General features: G+C 52.9%; 6 protein-coding genes and 1 non-coding gene across 7 annotated transcripts; 3 read left to right on the top strand and 4 right to left on the bottom strand.

Annotated features, from left to right (window-relative positions):
• Window positions 1-1,282: 1,282 nt before the first annotated feature.
• Window positions 1,283-2,582, top strand: B0H65DRAFT_482546 (uncharacterized protein; the record flags this gene model as incomplete). The annotated part of the gene is made up of 2 exons (XM_062827658.1): window positions 1,283-1,579; window positions 1,644-2,582. A coding segment is annotated over exon 2 (834 nt), but the record flags the coding sequence as incomplete, so codon positions are not given.
• Window positions 2,583-7,465: 4,883 nt separating this feature from the next.
• Window positions 7,466-7,937, bottom strand: B0H65DRAFT_453962 (uncharacterized protein). Its single transcript, XM_062826175.1, has one exon. The coding sequence runs from the start codon at window positions 7,925-7,927 to the stop codon at window positions 7,568-7,570; it is 360 nt and encodes a 119-aa protein (XP_062687467.1). The 5' UTR covers window positions 7,928-7,937; the 3' UTR covers window positions 7,466-7,567.
• A 1,389-nt stretch (window positions 7,938-9,326) lies between these two features.
• Window positions 9,327-10,115, bottom strand: B0H65DRAFT_390595 (uncharacterized protein; the record flags this gene model as incomplete). Its single annotated transcript, XM_062823740.1, has 2 exons — window positions 9,327-9,737; window positions 9,801-10,115. Coding segments are annotated over 2 exons (726 nt in total), but the record flags the coding sequence as incomplete, so codon positions are not given.
• A 946-nt stretch (window positions 10,116-11,061) lies between these two features.
• On the bottom strand, window positions 11,062-12,170 carry B0H65DRAFT_453957 (uncharacterized protein). Its single transcript, XM_062826174.1, has one exon. It carries the CDS (start codon window positions 12,029-12,031, stop codon window positions 11,306-11,308), a length of 726 nt encoding a protein of 241 aa, XP_062687465.1. The 5' UTR covers window positions 12,032-12,170; the 3' UTR covers window positions 11,062-11,305.
• Window positions 12,171-14,420: 2,250 nt separating this feature from the next.
• B0H65DRAFT_t39 lies at window positions 14,421-14,517 on the bottom strand. The gene has a single exon. It is a non-coding gene; the product is annotated as a tRNA-Ile (tRNA).
• An 833-nt stretch (window positions 14,518-15,350) lies between these two features.
• Window positions 15,351-17,600, top strand: B0H65DRAFT_418322 (uncharacterized protein; the record flags this gene model as incomplete). Its single annotated transcript, XM_062824139.1, has 4 exons — window positions 15,351-15,730; window positions 15,821-16,215; window positions 16,291-16,478; window positions 16,566-17,600. 4 exons carry the CDS (start codon window positions 15,351-15,353, stop codon window positions 17,598-17,600), a joined length of 1,998 nt encoding a protein of 665 aa, XP_062687464.1.
• Window positions 17,601-18,726: 1,126 nt separating this feature from the next.
• Window positions 18,727-27,103, top strand: B0H65DRAFT_565282 (uncharacterized protein). Its single transcript, XM_062830280.1, has 7 exons — window positions 18,727-19,560; window positions 19,619-19,661; window positions 19,794-19,888; window positions 19,958-25,467; window positions 25,522-25,722; window positions 25,819-26,008; window positions 26,053-27,103. Exons 1-7 carry the CDS (start codon window positions 18,813-18,815, stop codon window positions 27,057-27,059), a joined length of 7,794 nt encoding a protein of 2,597 aa, XP_062687463.1. The 5' UTR covers window positions 18,727-18,812; the 3' UTR covers window positions 27,060-27,103.
• Window positions 27,104-27,436: the final 333 nt, after the last annotated feature.

Below are 27,436 nucleotides of genomic sequence, written 5' to 3'. Positions count from 1 at the left end.
ACCTCACTTCCGCTTTGGTCATCACACGCTCCGATCACACGATGCAATCAAGAACAGAGTGCGCACCATTCATAAGCGAATGTTGCGCATTGAACAATCACATACGACCATACCCACTGGAAAACTCGGGATCCCGTCCGCTCTCCCATAGATAAGCCAGTGAGGGGCAGCTTATGTATGGGAGTTGGAAGGATATGAACCGGGTCTTTTAATCACGTGGTAGGGTCAAAAAACTGAACAACCTCCTCCCATATCTATATCGTTCGGACGGAGGCATTACGGTGAGTGGGGAGCCGGCGCTAAAATGATTGATATAATTGGGCGGATTATGAGCAAAGTAGACCGTCCTGACACTGCGGCTAGATCTTTTACACGGGTAACACCAAGATTGCACTCGGTCAGAAGACCATTCCTGATTGGTTCTTCGTACTCCTCGGCCCAGTTATGTGTATGCAGATGAGAGCGTGGCAAGGGAGTCTCTCGCTCTTGTCTTGTTGGATCACGATGGACCTCCTTCATATACCTACCTTAACCTACCTTCATCTGCCTGCATCAGCCTACCTCTTCCCTTCCATCCTGGCATGTCATAACCATGCGGTTGGCTTGCAACACACCCATAGACTGCCTAGTCTGAAGCCATGGCCAACCTCCCCTCCGAATACTAAGTACAAGTTCCATGGTGTTGGCCTTCCTCTGTTGTTCCTTGCGTCTGACTCTCTTCGTTGAGGCGTCATCTCCAGGGCCCGCTCCTTTTTTGGTGAGTTTCCCTCGTGACTCTCGGCGCTTACAGTAAAATCGCGTTTCAGTCGGTCTCCGAGATACTTAGGGACGCTCAATCTTTTAGCAATAGATGGCGAGGACCAAATGCGATGGAGAGCCTCTTTTGGGAATTCTAGCCACGGCTATAATCGATATTATCTCAACAGAATGACGCGCCGCCCGGCAGTTCTACGTTCCTGGGCAAAATTTCCTCTCGGTGCTCGCCGGTAACCCTAACCCGCTGTGTTAATCTTGGGATTTCGTTTTGAGGCTTCACATTCGGAAAGTTCGTCTACGCTCACACCTTCCTTTCCTCACCTCACCGTTCCTGAATGTACCTTCTTCCCTGAAGCTCACCGTGACTTTCAACCACGTGATGTGGAGGGCATCAGAGCGAGCAAGCATCCAATCAAGACCATCTTTCCACTGCATTGCCTTCTCCTCTTTACCCATCCACTCAAGAGCAGCTCTCCATTACAGTAAAGGCTGAGAAGAGGCCCCTCATGTATGTCCCAACGCCTTCCCTTTTCGGGCTTGGCGCCCTGGGCCTCTCAATCATCTATGCCCAACGATGTACCCAACGCGATATTGGCGAGTCTTTCTGTTTGCAAGACAGCTGTGTCGAAGAGGTTGTGCCGAAGAGGTTGTGCCCGATACCTCTACTCAGTTCGCGTCGGGTATGGTGGAAGTCTGAGTCCTGCGGGATTGGTGATCCAGGCAAAGGCAGCGCCTTGAAACAAAGACAACAACAGCAACCACCTTCAAGGCTCCCAAGCACACCAACCGAGATATACGCTACGAATTTTGTCAGTTACTTACAGTAAGTAGTTCTCGTTTGTCAAGCAATTTCCCTAGTTTCAACTGCTGATTTACTGTACCTACAGTCCCGCCAACATAAGCCGTCCGCTCGCGAAGCCTGCGAGCCTTTTCCCACCATCGAACATTTGTATGATTAGCTGCCGAAGGAGCTGAGCCTGGCGGACTCTGCAATGCGACTCCTGGAGCGTGACGATACCGGCGGGGTCCGTCTGACGGAGAACCTCCCCAACAACAAGATTCCACCGTATGCGATACTTTCACACACATGGGGTCCCGAAGAGGTCCTCTTCAGAGACATGATGGACGGTACAGGCAAGAACAAAGCAAGCTACGCTAAGATTCGTTTTTGCGGAGACCAAGCCTGGCGCGATGGGTTGAAATTCTTCTGGGTCGACACATGCTGCATCGACAAGTCGGACAGCGCCGAGCTTCAGCACGCTCTCAACTCCATGTTCCATTGGTACCGCAGCGCGGTGAAATGTTACGTGTACCTGGCAGACGTCTCAACCCATCAGCACGGCGACGGCCCCGGTTGGCAACCGGCCTTTCGAGAGAGCAGATGGTTTTCCCGAGGATGGACCCTCCAAGAGCTCATTGCCCCAACGATCGTCGAATTCTTCTCTAAAGAGGGCGAGCGCCTGGGAAATAAGGAGTCTCTGGAACAAGAAATCCACGATATAACCGGAATTCCGCGAAAAGCCTTCCAAGGTGTCCCTCTATCTGATTTCAGCGTCACCGAACGGATGCGATGGATCGAGAAGCGTGACACACAATACGAGGAAGACAAGGTGTACTCTCTATTCGGCATCTTCGATGTGCACATGCCGGTTCTCTACGGCGAAGGAAGGCAGAAAGCATTGAAGCGGCTGCAGGACAAGGTTCACGAGGATTACCTCTGTCTGGCAAAATTGTGGCCCGGAGACCCGCGTGACCCGCACGTCGAAAAAGAGCGGATCGAGCTGGCAAAGGGTGGTCTGCTGGCTGATGCTTACCGCTGGGTCTTCGACAACCCCGACTTCAAGCGATGGCGCCAGCTGCGGGAGAGTCGCCTGCTCTGGATCAAGGGAGATCCAGGCAAAGGCAAGACTATGTTGCTATGCGGTATCATCGACGAGCTAGAGCGGCGTGTTATCGCTGACGGCGGCAACTTAGCGTATTTCTTCTGCCAAGCTACCGACTCGCGTATTAATAACGCAATTGCCGTGCTACGAGGCTTAATCTACCTACTTGCCCACCAGCAACCACGCCTGCTCTCATATCTACCGGAGAACACATACCCCTCCGATGATGCAATGGCATGGATCGTCCTGTCTAAGGTTTTATGCGAGATGCTAAAAGACCCGAACTTGAAGGTCACCTATCTGGTGATTGATGCTCTGGACGAATGTGTGACAGACCAACCGCAGCTTCTCAAGTTGATCGTCCAGATATCATCTGTGTCTGCTCGCGTCAAGTGGCTTGTATCTAGTCGCAACTGGGTGCAGATCGAAGAACAATTGGCGATCGTCGCGCAGCAGTCCAAACTCAGCCTCGAGCTAAACGCCGAAGCCGTCACCACTGCCGTCAGTGCATATATCCGCCACAAAGTCGTTCACTTGTCGGAGCAGAAACAGTACGACAGCACATTACAGGCGGATGTACATGACTATCTTTCTTCTAACGCGAATGGGACTTTTCTCTGGGTGGCCTTGGTCTGCCAAGTACTTGCGGACCCGAGCGTTCGGAAGTGGCAGACACTAACAAAGTTACGGACATTCCCCCCCGGGTTGGATTCCCTGTATGCGCGGATGATGGAGCAGATTATTCAGTCCGATTATGCGGATCTGTGCAGGCAAATTCTTGCCGTCTCCTCTATCGTTCGCCGACCCATCAGCCTTCAAGAACTGACCACTCTCGTCGGGATGTCAGACGATATCTCAGATGATCCGCAGTCCCTGGAAGAGCTTATAGGGCTTTGCGGCTCGTTTTTGACTCTTCGAGATCAGACTGTTTATTTCGTCCACCAATCCGCCAAGGACTTTCTACTGGGCAAGGCCGCGCACCAAGCCTCCCGCAACGCTTTCAACTGGGTCTTCCCCCTGGGAGCACAAGATGTAGACCACATCATATTCTCAAAGTCGCTCAATGCGTTGTCTATGGTCTTGCGACGCGACATATATGGCTTAGAGGCACCCGGATTCCCAATCAACGAGGTCCAAGTACCGGATCCGGACCCGCTAGCGACGGTGCGGTACTCGTGCGTCTACTGGGTTGATCACTTGTGTGACTCGGTTTCTGGCACGAATACAAAACGGCATGATCGTTTACAGGATAACGGGGTTGTCTATACATTCCTCAAGACGAAGTACCTTTACTGGCTGGAAGCTCTAAGTCTACTCAAAGCTATGCCTGCGGGCGTTGTTGCTATTAGAAAGCTCGAGGGCCTGCTAGTAAGTACAAGTCTAACTCCGCACTAGATACCTGGTCTAACTAAAGATATAGGAAGGTAATGATCAGTCGCAGTTATCAAAGCTTGTTTGGGATGCTTACCGGTTTGCTCTATCTTATAAGTCAATAATAGAGCAAGCTCCACTTCAAGCATACATATCAGCGCTTGTATTTGCTCCAAGCGGTAGCTTGATAAAGAGAAATTTCAGAGGAGAAGAACCTGAATGGATTCAAGCGAAGCCGGCTGTGGAATTGGACTGGAATGCCTGCCTCCAAACCCTAGAAGGCCATAGCTACTCCGTTACCTCAGTGGCCTTCTCGCCTGATGGCCAGCGGCTTGCGTCCGGTTCAAATGACTTCACGATCAAGATCTGGGATCCGGCGTCGGGGAGCTGCCTCCAAACCCTAGAAGGCCATAGCGACTGGGTTCGTTCAGTGGCCTTCTCGCCTGATGGCCTGCGGCTTGCGTCCGGTTCAAATGACAACACGATCAAGATCTGGGATCCGGCGTCGGGGAGCTGCCTCCAAACCCTAGAAGGCCATAGCGACTCCGTTACCTCAGTGGCCTTCTCGCCTGATGGCCAGCGGCTTGCGTCCGGTTCGTGGGACGACACGATTAAGATCTGGGATCCGGCGTCGGGGAGCTGCCTCCAGATCCTAGAAGGCCATAGCGGCTACGTTACCTCAGTGGCATTCTCGCCTGATGGCCAGCGGCTTGCGTCCGGTTCGTCGGATGACCGCACGATCAAGATCTGGGATCCGGTGTCGGGGAGCTGCCTCCAGACCCTAGAAGGCCATCATAGCGGCCACGTTTGCTCAGTGGCCTTCTCGCCTGATGGCCAGCGGCTTGCGTCCGGTTCGTCGGATGACCGCACGATCAAGATCTGGGATCTGGTGTCGGGGAGCTGCCTCCAGACCCTAGAAGGCCATCATAGCGGCCACGTTTGCTCAGTGGCCTTCTCGCCTGATGGCCAGCGGCTTGCGTCCGGTTCGTCGGATGACCGCACGATCAAGATCTGGGATCCGGCGTCGGGGAGCTGCCTCCAAACCCTAGAAGGCCATAGCGACTGGGTTCGTTCAGTGGCATTCTCGCCTGATGGCCAGCGGCTTGCGTCCGGTTCGGTGGATAAGACGATCAAGATCTGGGATCCGGCGTCGGGGAGCTGCCTCCAGACCCTAAAAGGCCATAGCCGCTATGTTTGCTCAGTGGCCTTCTCGCCTGATGGTCAACGGCTTGCGTCCAGTTCAGAGGACAACACGATCAAGATCTGGGATCCGGCGTCGGGGAGCTGCCTCCAGACCCTAGAAGGCCATAGCAGCTTCGTTTTCTCAGTGGTATTCTCGCCTGATGGCCAGCGGCTTGCGTCCGGTTCGTTCGACAACACGATCAAGATCTGGGATCCGGCGTCGGGGAGCTGCCTCCAGACCCTAAAAGGCCATAGCCGGTCCGTTGACTCAGTGGCATTCTCGCCTGATGGCCAGCGGCTTGCGTCTGGTTCGGAGGACCGCACGATCAAGATCTGGGATCCGGCGTCGGGGAGCTGCCTCCAGACCCTAGAAGGCCATAGCGATGTCGTTGGCTCAGTAGCATTCTCGCCTGATGGCCAGCGGCTTGCGTCTGGTTCGGAGGACAGAACGATCAAGATCTGGGATCCGGCGTCGGGGAGCTGCCTCCAGACCCTAAAAGGCCATAGCCGGTCCGTTGACTCAATGGCATTCTCGCCTGATGGCCAGCGGCTTGCGTCCGGTTCGTGGGACGGAACGATCAAGATCTGGGATCCGGCGTCGGGGAGCTGCCTCCAAACGATTCCTACTAGTACTATGATGACCGATATCTCATTTGACCCTACCAATCGCTACCTACATACCAACGTTGGACGTATTAAAATAGTTACAGAAACTACCAAAAGCCAAGTTGTACTAGATAATCCAGAGAGCTATGGCTATGGCTTGGGACAGGATAAGTCTTGGATTACTTGCAACGGCCAGAACGTACTCTGGCTGCCACCGAATTACCGATCGTCTAAATGTAATATCCAGGGACGGATGATATCCATCAGCACCGTATCAGGACTGGTTTGGTTTATTGGTTTCTCGCAAGATATATAATGTATTCCATGTCGTTCTCAATTTCTTTCTCTATTTCTTTTTTCTAGCGTGTCACCAGAAGGGTCTGAGAGGATAGGCAAATTTATAGGAATTTTGTAAATTCTGGTACCTTCTACTGTTGTCAAGATGACGTATTCCATTATGAAGAAGCAAGACTATTCCATCCCTTTTGCGGTCCAGATGCCACGGGATTAACGCGTGACTGCCCAGTTGTCACCGGGTTAGCCTATAACATTGTCGCACTACACATCCGCGCACACGGACTAGCCTATCTGGGCTCTCGCCCATATAGCCAATCCTCTACACACATCCTCCTTTTCTCTCCTTTGCACAACAACGCATATCTTACCATACCCCCCAACGGTGCCCTCTCGCCCCGTAATACCAGTCCTGGCTAAGCTTGGTACAGTGGTAGATGCCTTGATTCTCCTCGACCGGATAAGTAGTCTCTTCTTTGGTGGTGCTTGGGTGAGCCAACACACTTGTAGTAGCGTTGCCACAGCTACACGGTCCTCCCCAATCCAGATGCGGGGGATCGGGGTTTAACATGCGGATTTGTACTACCGACATGGGTACTGAAGGTACGTCAATGATTAGGTAGGTCGTTCGGAGGCTTGGGTCTCGTAGGATGTTGGTGAAGACTGGCTAGAGGCGGCGGACGCGGAGGAGTTTGATCCAGATCACGACGACGATAACGTGCCCGCGAGAAAAGGGACACGACTGATAAGAAGACACGTCGGTGCGAGTAAGTGATGCGAGGAGGTGACGCGAGGAGTACCTACGTATTAAACGACTTAGAAGGGGAATATTCAACACCTTATGGAGCACCCGACACTTCAATAAACGGACTATCGGCTTCCGAAGCGAACGTCCGAGTTGTTGGAGTTGGATTTGTTCTACTAGAAGGCGACCACAACCAAGCACATCCTGGACATCTTTTCATTACGCGATTCTATAGATCAATTGCGTTCACGATGGTGTTTATGGCACCTATTGTACAAGATTCGCAGTGCTGATTTGCGTGTTCGGGATCCGAGTCCCGCTATCTGTACCACGTGGGACTTGATTAAGAACAAAAACTGGCAGAAAAAAATTATCACACAGCTACGGTTGATACTGCTTATTGGGGAAGAGAGGAGGCTGAAAGCCAGGAGGGAGATGGTGGAGAGGTTGACCATTTTTTAAAGGAGTGAGGGTAGAGGCAGGTTGAGGAGGCTAGAAGAGATGCACATGGTTGGTGAGATTGGGTGAGCTGAAGGCATGTATAGGAGCCAGGAAGTCAAGTGCGGAGGGTCACTTCAGACATGCTGGCATCACCGTTGAGGAAGCATAGGGCAACCATATACAATATCTTTCATACTACACCGTACTATTTAAACCAAAACGCAATATCACGGACAAATCTCTTTACCACCCCCCTCTTAATGCCATTCTCAATATAAAATTCAACATCTTACTGTTTATACACTAACTCCAGGTCGAAACGCTCCGCCAATGTTAAGTTGCCAGCCTTCTGGTACTCTAATTGGATGGCAACGCTGCGGAACCGTGAGCACAGCCAGCTGGTGTACCTCTCCACGGCAGTGTCCAGTGGTTCTGGAATTTGAAGAGGGGTTACTGGTCTGGATGCCACCAATTCCGCAGACCCTGTCGCCGGCACTGCTGGGTACGAGCTTGAGGGTTTAGGTGGCAGGACGTTAGTGATACTAATAGGCGGACAGGCCGCCGGAGGGGCTCTACGCTTCCTCTGGCGTTCCAGATCCTGCTGGTCCTCCGCATACAACAGTTCGCGAATGTCATTTGACACATTCATGTGATCCTCCACTTGAGAATACGGTTGTGGAATACAGAGCAGCTGTCAACCGTGGTGCTCGCGAGAATGGCCTCTGCGCGAACCAGATCTACATATGGTCTGTGCACGATCTAGTCACGTGGCCGTCGTACTCGCCAAGGCGTTACCCTATTACACGCTGGGGCTATTACTTTGGCTGCGCGACCTGTTTTTGAACTTTCATAAACCCCAAGGCTGGAGCAAACAGACAGAGCCGTTAGCGGCATCCAACACCGATAATCTATGTCGCGCATCACGTTCCATACCGAGCGTAATGTGATACGAGGGGAACCTCGTGATGATGCTCAGCGCCATCGGCAGTTCCAGGGTTGGCTCGGTTAGCTTGATGGCGCGAGAGGGGTTCGGGTAAGTTGTGCCAGTAGCCAAGAGTCTGACCGAGGTGAGGTTGATTTTCGCGGCCGGAGGCCACCAAGCACTCATAAGGCTGATGCCAAGCGTTGAGGTTCTGTTAAGCCTTGGAAACCCTAACCCAGAACTGTGGGCAAATGTCCGTGTGACACCTTTAGACGGGGCCGACGGAGGGGAGCCGAACCTTTGGCTCCCTTTCTTCGGCCAGGCGCCGAGGCCCTGGAGCCGGGCCCTCGGCTCCGTTGTTTCGGCCTCCATCCTATTGGCTAGCTAATCTGCTTACATGAGTGATCCTTGATTGGATCGTAACACCATTATAGTCAAAACATCAAGCACACGCCAGTTACGAGCCACGAGTCTTAGCCAATCAACTTACCGTGGGGCAGGGGGAAGAGATCCTGTTCATTCGTGAGATCGTGAAATGAGGGTATCGGGCCAGTCGATGGCGTGCCTCACTGAGTACAATCCGTGCTCTATGTGTTTTGTGACATGCCCGTCCCAGACTTTCCACCACCATCACCGCACGCCGCCCTCATCATCGCCTGCACCATGTCCTTGAACAGCTCCGTCTTGACCTCTGCTACCAACTCCCGTCTCAGTTCGGCCATCAGTTCCTCCTTGATCTCCCGCCGCATCTCCTCCATCAAGTCGTCCCGCATGTCGGCCCACAACTGCGACTGCTGCTCCTCCGTCTTCTCCATCACAAGCTCCCGCGCCTCGCCAAACAATTTGTCTTTCAATTCCCAACGCACATCATCCATGTCCTGGTCGATTTTACCCTCCCCATGACCGATGATGTGCTCCGCTTCCTCCGTATCGTATCGACATGGAGTGTGATCGCATGCCGGTCATGCCCTTTGCTCCGGAGGCACCTTCTCGGTTCTTTCTGACAGCAAGGTCTAGGTCAAAATTAACCACCCGTTCTATCGCCTTTCTCCCTATCTGTTGTAATCTCTATAGCTCGCTGATGGCCTCATCATAAGCTGCTATGATAGGTCTGTAGAGCTGCTCTGGATGGAGAGATATCGCGGTGGAGAATATTGCCAGTGACGAAGAGAGATTGGTGCGCCTTGATCGCATCTCGCATTGATTCTAGCAGTTGCTTGATATCGGTAAACTCACTGATGACGCGACCGGCAGGTGAGATGACGAGGCAGGAATAGATCCGATCTTCCCACAGTTCCTCGCTAGGCGTAGATAGGGTCGGCTTAATCTTGCTTGTTGACGACGACGGCTGGATGCTCAGCTTTCGAATTACCTTCTGGCTATCGGATCGCTGCTTCTTATTAGATCTGGATACGGTGTTGTTAGTGGCATCGGACGATGATTTGCGCTTGTATCCCGGTGTATTAGTGCTTGTTGAAGCCGATGAAGGGTCGTCCCCCCCGTTCAGAAACGGGTGAGGCTTTGAGAATTGCAATCCCTTCCGTATTTCTGCAATGGTAGTGATTCGATGATGCGCTACTATTTCAGCTACCCCTTTAACCTTCATTTTCTTTGCTTGCGTTAGGTGCTCTACCTCCGACGTCCGTTTACCCGATGCCCAGGCGAATTTGACAACGCTGTTGTTTTCGGTCGTATAACAGGTAGTTCCGCGACTTACGATGGCCTTCTGGCTATACATCGCCCTATCCAATCTGATCCTCGTTGCTTGACCACCTGTGTCGTTCAGCGTAATGTAGCGTTTTTTTCTTCCTCCCTCGATAACTCGCTCAATAAAGGTATCCCGGCCCATCGCCTCAGCATCCATCGTAGCATAGCCGACAAGAGCGCGCGCAAACATGTCCGCCTTTTCGTGAATACGTCCCAGAAGCATTTGGAAGTGTAGGGATCCTCGAGGAGGGCTTTGAGGGTATTTCCGCCTTGCCGGGAGTGGTGAAAGCAGAGTCCGTGGGTTTGGACATCGACAATGCTTGTTAATTACGCGGGAAGGACGAGTACCGTCAGGAGGGTGAGGGTTCCATTGCGGCTGAGACTTTTGCCCTCAAGGTCCAGATAGAACGTGCTGGACGGAGGGATCGAGGAAAGGAAGACCCGGAGGGCAATTTTGTTGCGAAACTTTTCTTCAGACTCGAATGCTTGGTGTTAAAATCGAACTGGTTTGGGTCAGATGTCAGGGGCTTGGCACACCTGCAATGTCGGCCCTACCGACAATAATAAACGCCGTCGGTATTCAATATATCAAGGTGACCTTCGTCTGAAATCGTCCGAGCAAATATCATAGTGTTGTCTTCGAGGCCATCCGCAAAGCTCCAGCCAGATGTGGGAATATCCAGTTTTCGACTCAGACGACGACCGGATTAGTATGGATGGACTTTCCTTCCGTGGGCAAGGAGTCATGCCCAGTCATGCTCCTGGATGGTGTGGCCGTGTGCTTAACGGGACTGAAGCTCGTTCAGCCAATCGATTCTCTATAAAGGGGCGGCTGCGCTAGCAATAGTAAGACCAGCCTGGAAATGCAATTTCGGTGTTTCAGAACGGTCAATTTTTCTCGTAATCTGCCCAATTGTATTAATCTCTTTAGCGCCGCCTCCAACACTCACCGTAATGCCTCCGTAACGAACGATTTGATACGGGAGGTGATTGTTCAGTTTTTTGACCCTATCACGTGATTAAAAGACCCGATTGATATCCTTCTCACTCCCATACACAAGCTTAGTGAGGGCCAGACTAGTAGTTGGGTCGGTGACGACCAGCGAATCCCTGGTGTTGTATGTTTTTGACTTTTTTTTTTCTCTTTTCGGTATAAGACTTCTAATTTCTTTCCTGCTACACATCATCACGTCAACGTGCGAGGTTCTTTTTTCCTTCTCTTCCATTCTTGGCAGTAGTCTCATCAACTTGCTCAATTCCGAGTCTTAGCTTGCTTGGCAAGTTTGTTGCGTACACATTGTTATGTTCCATCTGTCCACTGTCTCGACCATCTATCCGCACCTCAAAAGAACATCTCAAGCAACCTGTCCCTCCTCATCTTAGAACTCTCGGCTTTCATCACCACTCCGGATTCTTCATCCGCGCCTGCCATTCACTTACACTCATGGCCTCGACTTCCAGCCATTCCTGCACAGCTTGGTCTCTTTGCTCTCCCGCTTGAGGAACCATCATTCCCCTTCCCACTCCGTCTCCTCCTCTTCCTCCTCCCATAACCGATCCCGTTTGAACTTGCCCCTGACCCGCCCTCGGCATAAACGTCATCATCCTGACTCTCACCGCTTGATCCCTCATCACCTCTTCCGAATCTTGTTGCCAGTATACAAGTGGGGTATATCCCAATGGAAAGCCATCAATTAAGACAGGCCTAAAAAACAACCTTTCGTTTTTCCTCGAGGAGTTATTCTCTCCACCACCATTCCCGCTCTCCTTCCCCTTCCCCTTCCTCTTCCCCTTCCCACTCCCGCCCCCCTCTTTTCCACCCCGCTCTCCTTGCTCACCAACCTCCGGAGCCGACTTCTCCGGCTGCTTCCCTGCTTCCCCCGCCTTAACCGTATCCGACCCCGAACTTGACTCCTTCCCTGACTCTCCCGACACCTTTCTCTGCCCCGAGCTCACAGGCCTACCCATACCATCCACAAAGAGCCCCAAACACCTGACCCTCAAGTTCATCCTGTTCTCATCGTCCCACAAGACAATGCTCCAGGGCACCAATGGGCTGTAGGGACTCAGAGCCGGGTCGGTGGATGAGGCATTGTTGGGGAGGGATCTGAAGTAGGAGCGCATGGCAGAGATGGCGGAGTCGAAGTCGAAGATTTGGAGGGTTTCTGGTTGTCGGGAACTTTGGGGTGGGTCGGTGATAATGGGCGGAGCAGAAGCGGAAGCAAGAGTCTGAGCTGGGGAAGGTGGGCTAGGCGAGGAAGAGGGAAAAGAGAATGTGGCTCGCGAGGGGGATACAGGTGCAGGGGGGACATAGCCGGGAATCAACTCGGTTATCAGGGGTGTGAATTCCGACTGCTGAACCCCTTGTTGATGGTGGTGAGGTGGTTGAGGTGCTGGATGAGTATGAGAATGGAACTGCCCGTGGTTATAAACATGGGAATGGGAAGTAGAAGGTCCAGCTTGATCTTGCTGAGAATAAGGAGAAACGTAAACAGAAGATTGGGAGTAACTAGGTCTTAGGTGTGATGGACTGGTACTAGACCTGTTCATATCTACGGCCGAGTGCCCCCGACCCTGAGAACTGCCACCAACAAAAGCATAAGAAGGAGCCCTGTGATTCAGTCCTCCTCGGGAACTATGCGACGATGCAGCCGACGTAGACCTGACCATCGAACTCAGCGAACTCGCCGTCGACACTCTTTTGACCCCTTCCTGTCTCTGCCCCTGCCCCTCCTCTTTCCCCTTACCTTTCCCCTTTCCCTTTCCTTTCCTCTTCCCTTTCCCCTCCTCTTCCTCACCATGGCATTTCCTCCCCTCGTCACCCCCAGCACCCTCTTCTCCCCGCCCAGTATCACCCTCTCTACCCCTATCACCCTCACCCTCACCACAACCTCCTCCTCCTCCATTACCCACATTCATTGCCTCCCTCCCTTCACCGCCCCCAGCGCCTCTCCCATTCCCCAGCCCCAGCCCCAGCCCCTCCCCCGATCCCGACCCGGACCCGGACCCAGTTCCAGCCCCCTCCACCATCCAAAAAACCCTCCCACTCCCCGTCCTCTCCATACTACCCATCAAACACTCCGGCACAGGCTTACAAACGACCGGTCCGAGCCTCGTATCAATAGAAGGCCTTTCAAAGTCTGGATCTGGATCGGATTCCTCGTCGTCATCGTCATCGCGGGGAGGCGAAAGGTAGGGAGCACATTGGTCTAGGTTGCGTTGGAGGAAGGAAGGGAGAGGCCCGAGGGGGTTGGATGGTAAGGGGTTGGAGGGTAAGGGGTTGGAGGATGAGGGGTGGGAGTATGAGGGGTTGGAGGATGAGGCGTGTGAGGATGAGGGGTGGGAGGATAAAGGGCGGAAGGCTAAAAAAGAGTTGGAGTGTAAAGGGTAGGAGGAAGGTACTAAGGAATAGGCGGAGGATAAATAGGGTTCAAGTTGTGTTGTTGCCGGACGGAGTGGATGTGTTGGTCGAGGGGTTCGGGCCGAGGTTTGGAATGATAAGGCTGTTTGGAAGAGCGAATCTATGAATTGTGGGGTTTGTGTTGTTGGCGTTGTGTAGGAGAGATGAGAGGGAGAATGAGTGGTGGGAATATGGGGTATATTATAGGTTGGGTATTGTGAATACTCTGAAGGAATACGGATTGGACCTTGCCCAGCCCCGTGGTGTTGTTGGTGTTGAGAAATATGGTAGGGACTTTTACTTAGGCTACCGGTCCTTTGATGCAGACGGGGCTCGGAGCTGGGATATCTGGAGAAATATTGTTGTTGAAGCGGTGCTGTCGCTGGAGTGGCCTGGTTTCGGCGTTGATTCATGGCTCTTGGGCCGGTGGGTATGGTGTTGCTTGCACTCGCAGTATTGAGGTTGTCAGGGGGAGGAGGAGGATGGCCTGTGTTGACGAGCTCTTCTAACCGGCGATTCCGAACGATCCTCGCCTCCTGGATGTCGACATGTGTCGGGTATGAGCGTCCCCTCGTGCCGGGATGGATTACGGATGGCTGATGTTCAGGAGCCTGCTGTATAGGGGCTTTAGAATATGATGTTAGTTCCGCAAATAGTGCGTTTCATGGCGGCGATCAAGGACATACCGTTACCTCCATGGTTTTGGCGGTCTTGTCCACTTGGCGGTTGATCTATATTGCCCTCCAGGACACAACTCAGGTAACCTATTCAGGTCAGTGAACTAGCAGTAATGATATCGTATTCCTACCGAACAATTCATTCATACTAAAAGGTGTAAATCCAAGCATGTGGCCGCTCATCTTTATAGCAGTGTCAATGAGCATATCGCACTGCTTTGCTGTTCAGACAACCAAGCAGTTTCTGCCAACAAGCAGTAAAGCTTTTGGATGTTTCCTGTCTGTTCTATAGCACTATAACTGCTGCATCCCGCCCCGCGCACACAGAGGCTTTGTTCATGCAAGCTGAGTTTTGAACAAAATATCGCGGTGGACAAAAAGAAAAAGAAGAGACGGAGAAAAACAAAGCGAACGGGACAACCGTAAAAAATGAAGATGCCCAATAACAGGATTGAACTGTTGACCTTCGCATGGACTTGATATCAGACGAACCGATATTAGTACGACGCTCTAACCAGCTGAGCTAATCGGGCTTTGTTGAAAGATGCGCCAAGAATTTCATCTGATCAGGGCACCCGCAGCAGGGTCAGTGCGCGCGAACTGCAGTTCCGGAGTGCCGAGTGCAGATGAACGGGTTCATCACTTTTGTCGTGCGGACGTTTTCACTGCAACACCGCCGCAAAGAAACACGGACATACATATGAAATAAAATTGAAGCAACCAGAAGGTATAAAAATTACCGGACATGCCGTTTTATCGCATGCAAATGGATACCGTGTGCAAATACATTGAGTGAATGGCAAAGATCCAGCACCAAAACCAACGGACCTTTGCCGTGCATGGTCCGTGCGCAACCAACTTGAACCCCCCCTTTTTTCGTCATACGTTGAAAGTAAACAAACCACCCTTCACTCCCCCTTCTGCCCCTCACCTTTGGGAGCATATACTGTAGCCTTGTAGCCTCGCAGCCTTACACCTGAACTGAATTACTGGCCTGCATGCCACCACCAAGGTTCTCGGTCCCTCGACAGCCTGCCGTAGGCTGCCAGCTGATAACCTTCACTTTCACCATGCACCGGAGTCCGCCATTACGCAACCTCTGTGCATATGCTGCCCTTCTCCTCCCCTCCGCTCAGCCTCTTAATGTTTTGTCGTCAAAGCTTGTCGGTCGATTGAACTTCTCCCCTCTTCCAACTACAAAACACAAACCCCATTTTACGAAAAGTCAACCAACACTTGACACAACGCCTTTCCCATCTTGCAACCACGCAACTACAAACTCAACGCAACAGCAATCTGCAATCACCAGACGACTTCAATTGTCATTCCCCGAAACATCAATCGCACCCAAGGACAACAAGCCAAAATGTTCTTCCTGACCAAAACGGTCGCACGCCTCGCTACCCCCTTCATCTACCCGATAATCGCCCCCATCCTCCGCCCGGCCATCTCGCACGCCGTCGGCTATTTCCAGCCCATCGAAGCCGAATTCGACTGCGATCATGACGGCGATCGCGTCGTCGTTGCCATCACCAAGGTGATCGACAATGTCGACATCGTCGGCAAGCAGATCAAAGCCGTCGTCAAGGCGCCTATTGTCGTTACTTCTCGCGTCGTCGACAAGTCGATTGAGGTGGTGACGAAGCTGAAGAAGAGCGCTCGTGAGGCACCAGTTTCTACTGCTAGCCAGATTGTCAAAGACGTTGCTGGGGTTGTTAAGCCCTTTGTACCATCTTTCTTGTTGAGGTACGCTCAGACTCTTATCACTTCGCCGCGCTCAGCAATCTGTTGACAAATACTGACCTCTTACAGCGGTATCAGGACGTACAGCGGTAGAGGTACCAAGACCACCAATCCCGCAGACCGCTGGTGGATCAAGCCCAAAGAGCCCAAGGCGGGGGCCTGGCACTCAATCGACCAAACCCGCACGTCTTCCTTCGTCAGGGGCACCTCCTCCTCCGCGTACCCTTCCCCTCCTCCTTCAGGTGCCGGTCCCTCCTTTCCCAGGCGCAGAGCCTCTACTCTTTTTGACGCCGCAGCGCCGACCCAGGAAGCGGACACCATCACTGCTGTGAACCTCCCTCCTAGCGCTTACTATCCTGATAATCCTGATATCAACACCTCTCCGCGCTCAGAGAACTCGGTTTCTTCCCTGGATCTTGGTAGCACCATCTCCTCCCTGGACCTCGGCGAATCACTCGACTCCCTTACCAGCCTGACCGCCGCCAATGGTCTCACCAACGGCAACGGCGACGGCGTGGACTCGGCTAGTTCAAGCGGCGGCAACTCCACCACTTCCGTCGAAGTTCACCCCGCTAGCTCTCCCGTCGACGACCATTTGGCGGCCAACCTTTCCGAGCTTTCCCTCCCGACCTCTCTCTGCGCCTCAGACCTCTCCGAGATTCGCCTTCCGCTGTATTCCCCTCCCGCCCAAAGCTCCTCCAACAATATCCCTAGCGACGCCGAGAATTTTTCCGACAACGAAGAGGACGCAGTCAACAGGGCCAGGGCCATCGCCTTCCGCTCTGACCATGAAGAGACGGACCGCATCGATAGCTCACTGGAGCAAATTCCTCAGTAGGATGAGGGGTGCCCAGCTGAGCTTGTCGACGGCGTGGTGACGACGCCTTTTGAACCCGACAACCAGGGTCTGGGGGTCGACGGAGAAGCTCAGATGGGAAGCGAGGAGCGCGAGGTTGAGGACGGGATGGAGGAACCGTTTGAGACTGAGGAGGTAAAGGATGAAGGACAGGAGCAGGATTTGCAGTGGCCGGTAATCGTATCCTCCCAGCTGCCGAGCAGTCCCGCCAACATCACCGACATTGCCAACACAGCCAACATGAGCCAATATCCAGAGCTCACCCCCGCCACCAATATCCGAGTTACCGAGAACACCGCATTGGAGTCAGCCAGCACCCATAGCCCCGTCAACGTGTCGTCTCACCAAGAGAAGGACGTCACCGCCAATACATCCATCCCCCCCGAACAACCCCAAAAGCCGGCGGAAGGTCCCATCAGCGACACCGAGACCGTCTACCCAGAGGAGGACAACCTCGAGCCCTACGTCTTCAACTGGGAAGAGCACGCCTTCATCGACGCCACAGGCCACCTCGACACCTGGCAGCGCTTTCAAGACGCCAACGAAGGCCGCAGCCACTGCCTCCAGCGCTGCCACTGGGAGGGCGTCACCGAAGCCTACAAACCCAAGCAGGCCATCACGCACTACCCGGGCCCCGCCGACTCGTCTGGTCATCAACCCTTCCTTCCCGTCCCCGAGCTGACCGTCACCACCCCTGAGGGCGACACGTTCTGGCTCGACGACCCGCTGCCTTGGAACCGCCTGTGCATGAACCAGCGGTGGCTAAGCCAGAACTTTATCGATGAGAATGGGCATCTGGATACGTGGAAGCGGGTGGCGGACGAGGAGCAGAGGGAGCAGGTGGCGAGGGGACAGCGCAGGTTGCAGAGGGATACTTGGGTGTTGAGCAAGTTTGCGCCGCTGGAGAAGAAGCCCGAGGGCGTGCCGGAGATTACGGTTACGGTGCCGGGGGGGAACACGTTTTATTTGGATGAGCCGAGGAGTTGGGCGGATTTGGATGATGATGAGGATTGGTAGGGGGAGCGGATTGACAGGCATGTTGGCATGGATGGGGTAAGGAAGCGAAAGCTTCTGGGGTGGGTGAAGAACTGAGTGAGGCAGGTTTCCGAACTGGTTACAGAGGATTGAAGCCAGATATAAAGTGGGAGACTCGAGGAACCGGGGGAAAAGGAAAACATGGAAAGAGAGAGAAAGACAAAAAAAAAGGATCAAAACAGATATAAGGTCAATCATGCAGCATACAGATTAGGTTGTAGACAACCATGATAGGCAGCATAAAAAAGATGAAAACTGAGCAACACAATCTTGGATTCCACTTGCAATAGTGTGACGTGAAATGAATTTTGACATTAGTGGTGGATGGGCGAAGGGAAGCTGCTGTGCTTCAGTTGTAGGGAGAAGCAAGAAGTAGTGTGCGAGGAATACGAGGCAAGTAGTAGTAGGTTAGATATCCTCTTGCTTTTCCTCGATCAAAAATGTCAGGGCGATGGATGTTGTTGTGAGAGGGGGTCGGCGAAAAGGGTGGGTCGGGGGTTTCCCTGACCCGGGTCGCGACCAACCCGCCCGCACTTTCGCGCCCAAACTCCGTCTGGTCCATGCTCGTCCCTTTTGCGACCACCTTACCTAGTCGGTTGAATCAACAATCGCACTTCTCCATTAAGTCGTCGATGGCAGCTTCCATCACCATTCTCGGAATGTCGAGGGCAATCGCGCCTACCCCGCCACCGGTTGGCAACCCAGTTCAGCCCAGGGTCAGTACATGATGGCAGCGCTCCCCGCCTTTAGGAACACCCTCTCCGAAGTCTCCATGTCCTAATATCACCAACCATCGATACTATTTTCCGCCGCAGGTCACCGCGCCGGTTCTCTTTTTGGTAGCATTTTCAGTCTAGTCTAGCAGTCGTTACAATTGTTAGCTATCGCTACACATTCGTTATCAGTATCACGACCGAATTCCTCCCTCGCTACGGATTGGACGTGTCACGGCGCAGCTCTCGTTCCCAACCGTCGTCGCCCTAAGAGTGGGAGCAGCTAAAGTATGTACCAGCTCTCTGCTACCTCCTCCTTCGTTTGCTGCCATTCCTGCTGTCGGAGACCAAAAAGCAGAAGCTAAAAAATCCGTCTGCTACAGCCTACCCCGACCCGCCCTCCAAGTCCCCCGTCTTCCATTCTTCCTCGCTTCAAGCTTTCAAAGACACTATTCAAAAACCCCGCCAGTAACTGCCCAAGATGGCCGGCCACAGCTTCAAGCAGCTCGTCTTTGAGCAGTTCTTCCCGGACGCCGTCCCACTTCCGGACCCCGAGCCTACCATGACCACCTCGCCAGTGCTTCCAGCCCCGGCGAACGACACAGAGCAGCCCGAGGGAGAAGTCAACGCTCCGGAACCTGCCTTTTCTTGGGCCGATGAAGTCGAGGAAGAGCTTGGCGAAGAACAACCAGCACCGGTCGTGGTACCGGTACCAGATGCTGAGGACGACATTGAGAATACCGCTGAGAAAGACGACGTACAAGTCACCACAATTCCGCTACCAGATGAGGCAATACCCGCTGCTACTGATGTGGCACAGCCAGAGTCAGATTTCCCAGAGCTGGAGTCGCCAGGGTCGGAGCTGGCAGAATATGAACACGAAGACGGTTACGAGTCTTGTGTCGAAGATTATGACGGGTCTTGTACTCTGAGTCAAGGCTCTGATGATGATAAAAGGAAGCTTAGCCCAATACCTGAAGAGACTGAGTCAGAAGGTTCCCACGACAACCTCATACTGGTTGACAATCCGGACGAACCGGTTGAGCCAAAGGGAGGAGACCAGGATGACGTACAATCAACTGGGCTACAAGAGGAATCATCACAAATGTTTCCAGAGGATCCTACTGCTCCTGAAATGCCTACAGATTCCAGCCCACCTCAGCTTGGGCCTGAAAGCTTCCCGCCTTTATATGTCACTCCAGACAGAACTGGGCTTGCTACAATTCCCGGTAAGCAACAATACCCCCTTCCAAGTCACATGTCAGCTGACTAGGTTACTTGACCCAGGCCCATCCGGTGGTGTTACGCCATTATCTGCTGGTGAGGGACCGTCTGTTGAAACAGAGAGTCACGGACATACCGTTCCAGAACCCGCCCAAGAGGATTTAGCGGATGACGAGAGTGAAGGCGACGGTCAAATTGTCATCGGCAACGATGATTAGTATCTCGATGCTGACGGCAGCTGGAGGAAACTGGGAGATGGGGAACGGCAGAACATCGAGGCCTGGGCAAGAGGAGAAGCTGAACTCACAACCCATGTTGAGCCCGATAACGAAGGTATGTACCGAACCATGCATAGCCAAAAACCTGAAGATCTTGAAGCTGACGTTTGTAACTCTCCCGCAGCCGAGTCCCCTGATATTCCCGCGTTATGTCATGTTCATCGCTCACCTCGCTCATCCAACTCCTCGTACGATAATTTATCGGATGCACCAACGGTTATTGGAAGCCATTTGGAAGACGAACTCCAGGACCCGTTTCAAAGACGGTTACAAGACGAATTCCGGGGACTTCCAGAGCCTCCTATGGGTACGATGGCCTCTATGTTCGATTACGCTCCTTCTTCCGAGATTGCTTCTAACGCACCTGCGTCCAAAGATACCTGGCGGTTCGACGATAGACTCACAGGACCGACGGCCGCTGCCAACTACGTTCTTCCCACATTAACTAGCTCATTCGACAAGGACACGTTCCTTAAAAGCCTGTCGGGGATTTCCAAAAAGGGAAAGGAACGGAAAGAGAAACTTGATATGCGGATGAAGTCGCTCGAAACTGGGGGCAGATTCGATATCATCTTCGAATTGAACATTAGGAGAGATTATATTAGAATGTCGTCGGAATCACTCGAAGAGCTGGAAAATTCAGAAGACAACATCAGCAACTTCGCGGAACCTCTCATGAAGCAAGAGCAAGCAAGCCACCCTCCGTCAGGAAATGTCTCTGAAGCTGGCAATGAGCAAATCTCAGTCAACGACGAGATTGAGCAAGAGAAAGCCCACTCAGAGAGAGAGCCAACCGAAGAAGAAAAGGCCGAGCAAATCAAACGCGAGAAGGAAAAGGCCAGGAAAAAGGCGAAAAGACAACGTCACAAGGACAACAAGCGCACAGAGGTTCAAACAAATGTGCGCGACGCTGAAAGTCAACCAGGCGTTACCACTCAAGCTTCAGAGATGGAAAATGCAACCATTCAAGACGACGATGAAGAGTATGACCCGATCAAAGCTCAGATATCCGATGCAGATAAGAGCAAGATGTGGTTTAACGCTAAAAATCAAGCCCGTGATATTCTAAAGAAACATCTCAAGGAAGAAGAGGAATTACTTGAAGCTGGGAGAGCCTTTGATAAAGCAATTGATGACATATTGGGAAACCCCGAAAACGCTCAGAAAGAGGTTGCTGAAGCGGAAACAAAGGCTGAGAATCTGCAAGCCAACCAGGATGAGCCCGAGAAGCCAAAGGTCGTCGAGGCAAGGAGAGACCAAGCCTCGGAGTACAAGACGCCCGCAGAAGAAAGGCGCAAAGTCGAGCAGGAAGATGCGGACCGCAAGCTTGCAGAGCAGATTGCCAAAGCCGAGGGAGACGAAACCACAAAGAGGGCCGAGGACGCCAAGCCCAGAACACTGGACGAGCAGCAAAAATCTGAGCAAGAAGAAAAGGATCGCAAACTAGCACAGCAGATCGCCAAAGCCCAAGAAGAAGAGGCCGCAAAAGCTTCCGAGGATGCAGAGAGCAAAAAGGTAGAAGAAGCTGAAGATTTAGCCAAATCTACCGAGGCTGAAAAGGCCAAGGCCCTAAGAGAGCGGGCCAAGGCCGTTGAGGCTGAGATGCTCAAGGAACTCGGACAGGCAAAGGCTAAAGTTGCGGAGGCTGAAAGGCTCAAGGACAGCGAAAAAGAAAAGGCCAAAACGGCCAGAGCTGAGATGGACCTAGCCCGCAAAAAAGCCGAGGCTCTCGAAGCGATAAGACGCAAAGCCGTGCGAGAGGGCAAAACCAAAGTTGCTGAATCACATGAAGACAAGAAGCGCAAAGCACTCGCAACGGCCGACAATGCTTCAATCGCGGAAGAACAAGCGTCTGAAAAGGTCAAGATGTATGAAGAGGAAGAAAACAAAGCGCGTGAAAACCTCAGACTTCTCGAAATTGCGAGGCAGGACGCCGTCAAAGCGGAGAAGGCCAAGGCTGCTGAGCTTGGGAACTGGAACGTTGCCGTGAACCCCCGGGCCGCCGCAGCTGAAAGACGCAGGATCATTCGCGAGGCAGAGAAAGCTAGTATGGCTAAAACCACCGTCGAGGAACCCCCAAAGACTTTTACGCCGGGCGGGAAAATCACGTCTGTTGCTGAAACAAGAGGCAAGACGCTTACACCAGGCGGGAAATGGACGACTGCTGCTGCATCAAAAGGCGGTGCATCAAGGACAAGAGACAACAAGTTTAGACCACTCGGAAAGATTTCGAATATCGCTGAATCAAGAAGCGGAGCAGCCAAAGACACCAGTCGCAAGCACGTAGCGGCCGGAGCTGAGAAGCGCCGGGAACTCGAGGCTGCTGGGGCTGAAAAGCGCAAGGAGATCAAGAAGGAGAATCAGCAACCGGGCGTTGTGAAGACTTCTGAACCAACCGTTCCCAAGACTCCTGCAGCGAGCGTTGCCAAGACTCCTGAACAGAGCATTCCCAAACCCCCTGAAGCTAATATTTCCAAGCCTCCCAAAGCGAACGTTCCCAACTCTTCTGAACCGACCGTACCCAAAACCCCTGAAGCGAGTGATCCCAAACCTCTAACAGAGGCAGAGAAACAGAGGAACTTCTATGAGGCCAAAAAGAAGCAAAGGGACGAGGAGGTTAGACAGGAGGAGGCTAAACAGAAGGAAAAAGACGAGGAAGCTAAAAGGAAGCGGATGGAGGAAGAGGCCAAAAGGAAGCAAATGCATGCCAACGCCAAAACTGCTTCTACTCAGCAGGCGAAGGAGAAAGAGGCATGGCCCAATTTGCCATCTCCATCACAACAGAGAAAGATTGAAGGTCTGGGAAATGCCCCTCCACCAGTCAAAGTTCCCCAGATTGTCAAGATTGCCCCGCCTAAAGAGAAGCCTCAGAGCTCCCCTAAGGCAAACCCGCAGCAAAAGCCTCAATCCCCGGCTCAGAAGCCGCAGCAAGCGTCGACTCAACCGAAACCGGAGGAGAAGGACCAGGGGAAGATTCAGGCTCCAGTGCAGGCAAAGCCACAGAAGAAGGCTAAGAAGCAGGCTCAAGTTCCAGCTGCGGAAAACACTCAGGTTCAATCTCAGAAGAAGATCAAAGACCCGGTGCCAAAGGAGCATCCCATTCCAGCTCAGGAGAAGCTTCAAGCTCCAGCTGAGGAGAAGCCACAGCCTCCACCCCAACAGAAGCATCAAGCTCCAGCTCAGGAGAATCTTCAAGCTCCAGCTCAGGAGAATCTTCAAGCTCCAGCTCAGGAGAAGCTTCAAGCTCCAGCTCAGGAGAAGCTTCAAGCTCCAGCTCAGGAGAAGCTTCAAGCTCCAGCTCAGGAGAAGCTTCAAGCTCCAGCTGAGGAGAAGACACAGTCTCCAGCTCAGAAGAAGCCTGAACCTTTATCTCCATCTCGGTTAGTCCAACTTACGAATAAGCCTAAGGCTCCAGTCCAAGTACAAACCCCGGCAACTTCTACCAAGAAATATTCCGAGATTCTGTCACCCCTAGAAAGGCTCGATGCTTTGAATACCGCTATATCTGGAGGAAGTGCGCAAGGAAATTCTCAATCCTCATCTATGTCTGGGGAGAAAAAGAACGAGGTGCAGGAGGAGACACCATACATCATTCCACAGCTTCGAAAACTGTTCGATGCCAAGGAAAAGGAAGAGCAGCTTGAGGCCCAGAAACTCGAGGCTGAAAAGATTGAGCGCGAGAAAGCCGAGCAGGAGCGCATCACACGCGAGAAGGCCGAAAAAGCTGAGCGTGAAAAGGCTGATCATAATAAAGCTGAGCGTGAAAAAGCTGAGTGCGAAAAGGCTGAGGGCGCCGCCATCTCCAACTCTCGCTTCGGAAATGAGCGGACTCTGCAACGCTGGGTGCCCGATTCTACCGATGGGCTTGATGATAGCTTGGAGAAGACCAATACTTCTGGTACCTGGGATCAGTTCGCTGCGAATGAGCGCCTCTTCGGTCTCAAGAAGACCGACTATGATGAGAAAATCTATACCACGACGATCGACAAGAGCCACCCTCAGTACAAGGAGCGGATGGCCGCTGCGGAACGCAAGGCCCGTGAGATTGAGCGAAGCGCCCCGGTTACCGCACACGTTGCCGAGGAGCGTGTCATGGACTTCCAGGAAAAAGCCGAACAGGAGCGGGTTGAATGTGAGAAGGCGCGCGAAAAAGCTGAGCAAGAAAAGACTGAGCAGGAGCGCATCGCACGCGAGAAGGCCGTAAAAGCTGCGCGTGAACGGGTCGCACTTGAGAAGGCGCGTGAGAAAGCGGAGGAAGAAAAAGCTGAACGCGAAAAAGCCGAACAGGAGCGAGTCGAACGTGAGAAGGCGCGCGAGAAAGCTGAGCAAGAAAAGGCTGAGCAGGAGCGCATCGCACGCGAGCAGGCCGTAAAAGCTGAGCGTGAAAAGGCTGAGCATGAGCAAGCTGAGCGTGAACGGGTCGCACTTGAGAAGGCGCGCGAGAAAGCTGAGCAAGAAAAGGCTGAGCAGGAGCGCATCGCACGCGAGAAGGCTGAACACGAGAGGGCAAAACGGGAAAAGGCTAATCGTAAGAGAACTGAGCGTAAGCGGGTCGCACGTGAGAAGGTGCGTGAGAAAGCGAAGGAAGAAAAAGCTGAGCGTGAGAAAGCCGAGCTTGAGAAGGCTGAGCAAGAGCGCGTCGCGCGTGACAAGGCCGAACGCAAAAAGGCCGAACTTGAAGAGGCCGAACGTGAAGAGGCCGAACGTGAAAAGGCCAAACGTGAGCAGGCCGAGCAGGAGCGGGTTGCACGCGAGAAAGCTGAACGTGACAAGGCCGAACGTGAAGAGGCCGAACGTGAAAAGGCCAAACGTGAAAAGGCTGAACGTGAAAGACTTGATCGCGCAAAGATCGAAAAAGAACGGCTTGCGCACGAGAAGGACGAACGTGAGAAATCTGAGCGCGAGAAAGCCGAGCGTGAAGTAGCCGAACGCGAGAGATTGAAGCAAGAAAAACTCAAAGCTGAAGAACTCGCACGCGAAACGCTCGAACATGAAGAACTCAAGCGGCACAACCTCGCGGCCGAAAAACTCACCCGTGAAATGATGGAACGTGAAACGGTTGAGAAAAATGGGCCCGACGATGAAAATTCGGAAGTTCAAAAGGCCAAGCCAAGTCTCGAGAGTGGGAATACAAACCCTCAGATTAAGGAAAGGGAGGAGAGAGTTCGTGCTGGCCAGCCAATTTCCAATCTTGGCGGCTCGGAACCAGAGCGCGAGGATGGATTGCTCAGAATCAACAAAGTCAGAGCAAAGAGGCTTGAAATGCTAAAAAGCGCTGAGGAGTATGGTGAAGAAGCAAGGCGCCAAGACCAGATGATCAAGGAACTCATCCATCAAAGGGACCGCAATCTGATGATCAGAGAGCAAGAGCTTCAGAGAGTAAAGAGTATTTTTGATGAAGACCTGGGGAAGCAGGTTAGCGTCGAAGATACGGAAGTAGCAGAAGCGCAACGAAAACTTGATGCGAAGAAGCGGGAGCTTGATGCGGTGCGGGCGGAATTGAAGGCCGAAACGCCTCTTGGCTGGGTTCCAATCACTGTGTCCCCGGCCCAACCCAACCTCATCCAGGGACAAGAGGAAGGGAAGTGTCGCTCTGCGGTGGACTTGAGCGGTCAAGGGGCAGTCGTTGGTGAGGTAAGTCTCTTCCAGCCATCGGACATTGTGGGCATCCTTTAACGCATCAGTCAGGATCATGGCGAGGAACATCCGGCTTGGGGACATCCACCCGAGCAGGATCAGCCTCCGTCAACTCTATCTTCGGTTTCGAGTCTGTTTTTTGGATTTGATGACCGGGTATCAACGCCACCCGCAAAGCCTCAAAGCACGCTCCCAGGCCAGGCTCAACCTCAGGGCTCCGGAAACCAGCCTACAGAAGCCAGCTTCGCAAACGTGTTTTGCGACAATTGCAATTGGATATTAAAACCCAAGCGTAAGCTTTCGCACCGCAAGTCTCTGCGTTAAATACATACTGACGATATACTACAGGTTGCTATTGCCTTTCAGTCTTTCAGATTGATTCTTTCCGTTGCCATCGGTGCGGATTGGAACACGGCTTTCTCCGTTGTCCTATTCACAGTGTCAACTTTTATGACGGATTCTCTGCCCCTTTTCACAGCCCTGCTGAAGTTTCTAAGGTTTGGCATCCACAAATCGGCACCAGCGCGCCTCCAGGACAGTATGATCCTCGAGAGTTAGAACAACGGCCTCAAGGGCCTACAGTTACGCTGGCATCGGGACCGGCATACAACTACCAAACATCACCGTATCAAAGTGGCTACCAAGGGCAAATGTACGCGTCCCAACAACAGATGAATGCACCTCCACCGGAGTTGAACGCTCCGCAACTAGGCCCGAATGTAATTCAACCACAATTCAACCCATCTCAAGGGCCTACAGCTACGACGGCATCGGGATCGGCATACAGCCACCAGACATCACCATATAAAAGTGGCTACCAAGAACAAATGAACGCGCCCCAACAGCAGATGAATGCACCTCGACCGCAGTTGAACGCTCCGCAACTAGGCTCGAATGTAACTCAACCACAATTCAACCCATCTCAAGGACATCCGATGCCGCAAGGGGAACCTATATGGGTCCACAAAGATGCATTTCCTGGGCCACAAGCTTTGCACCCGATGTATCCTCAAGGAAACACCCATCGGCAACTTTACGACCCTAAAAACCCAAGCACGTCATACAATGGCCCGTATCCGCCAGGGTTGAGTCCAACAAGGGGCCCAAGGGCCGAGGCCTCCATGACTCCCAGAAACCCAAGCAGTACACATAATGTCCCGCATCAGTCGGGGTTGTCGCCACAAGGGGCTCGGGACTCTAGTCACAGAGCACCACGAACACAGGAGGCTCTTCCCGAAAGGCCAGCGGCCGTGTCGCCCCAGAATTGGCGAACAAAAGCTTCCACTTCTGGACATCAGGCAGCAAAGCCAGAGGAATGGCCACAGTCTTTGAGTCCCAACCAAAAGAAGATGTTGGATTCGTTCAAGGGAGATGGGGATCAGCGAGAACAGGTCGCTTCGCAGGCCCCCGTTTCGGAAGGGAACATTGCGACACCGTCGATGCTTCCAACTGTCCAGGAGGAAGCCGAAGAGCTTGAGGAGACCGAGAAGCCCGCAGAGGAAGCGGTTGTCCAAGGGGACGCCACAACTCAAGCTGAAGCTGCTGGTCCCCGAATGATCGTCATCAGGCTGCCTCCGCAGCAGGAGTAACTTCTCCCTCGCTGTCGGAGTGTTGGCTCAGGCCGTCTTCGGGCGAAGCTGCCGCTCAAGGTGCTGCCGCTCAAGGTGCTTCCTCTCAAGGTTAGCTTTTATCGGAGCGCACCATTTCTCGACAACATGTAACACAACCACAGCGGTCGTCGCCGCGGCCTTTGAGTATCCACCAGGAGCAGGCGTTGTAAACTGTTGCTAAATGTGCTGCCCTTCGACGCCGGTCTTCTTTGGATGGCGCCATATGGACGAGAAAGGGGCGGCGGGTGAGGTTTTATTATTTTGATGATTGATGGTTTGGATGTAGCTTGTCACTCGTTTGTTTAGTTTTGTTTTTGTTTTGGCAGTGTTGGAAGAGGATATCAAAGCATTGTTGA

This window comes from Neurospora tetraspora (genome assembly GCF_033439725.1).
Source record: "Neurospora tetraspora strain CBS 560.94 chromosome Unknown B0H65scaffold_1, whole genome shotgun sequence".
NCBI lineage: Eukaryota > Fungi > Ascomycota > Sordariomycetes > Sordariales > Sordariaceae > Neurospora > Neurospora tetraspora.
This window is presented reverse-complemented; position numbering and strand designations above follow the sequence as displayed.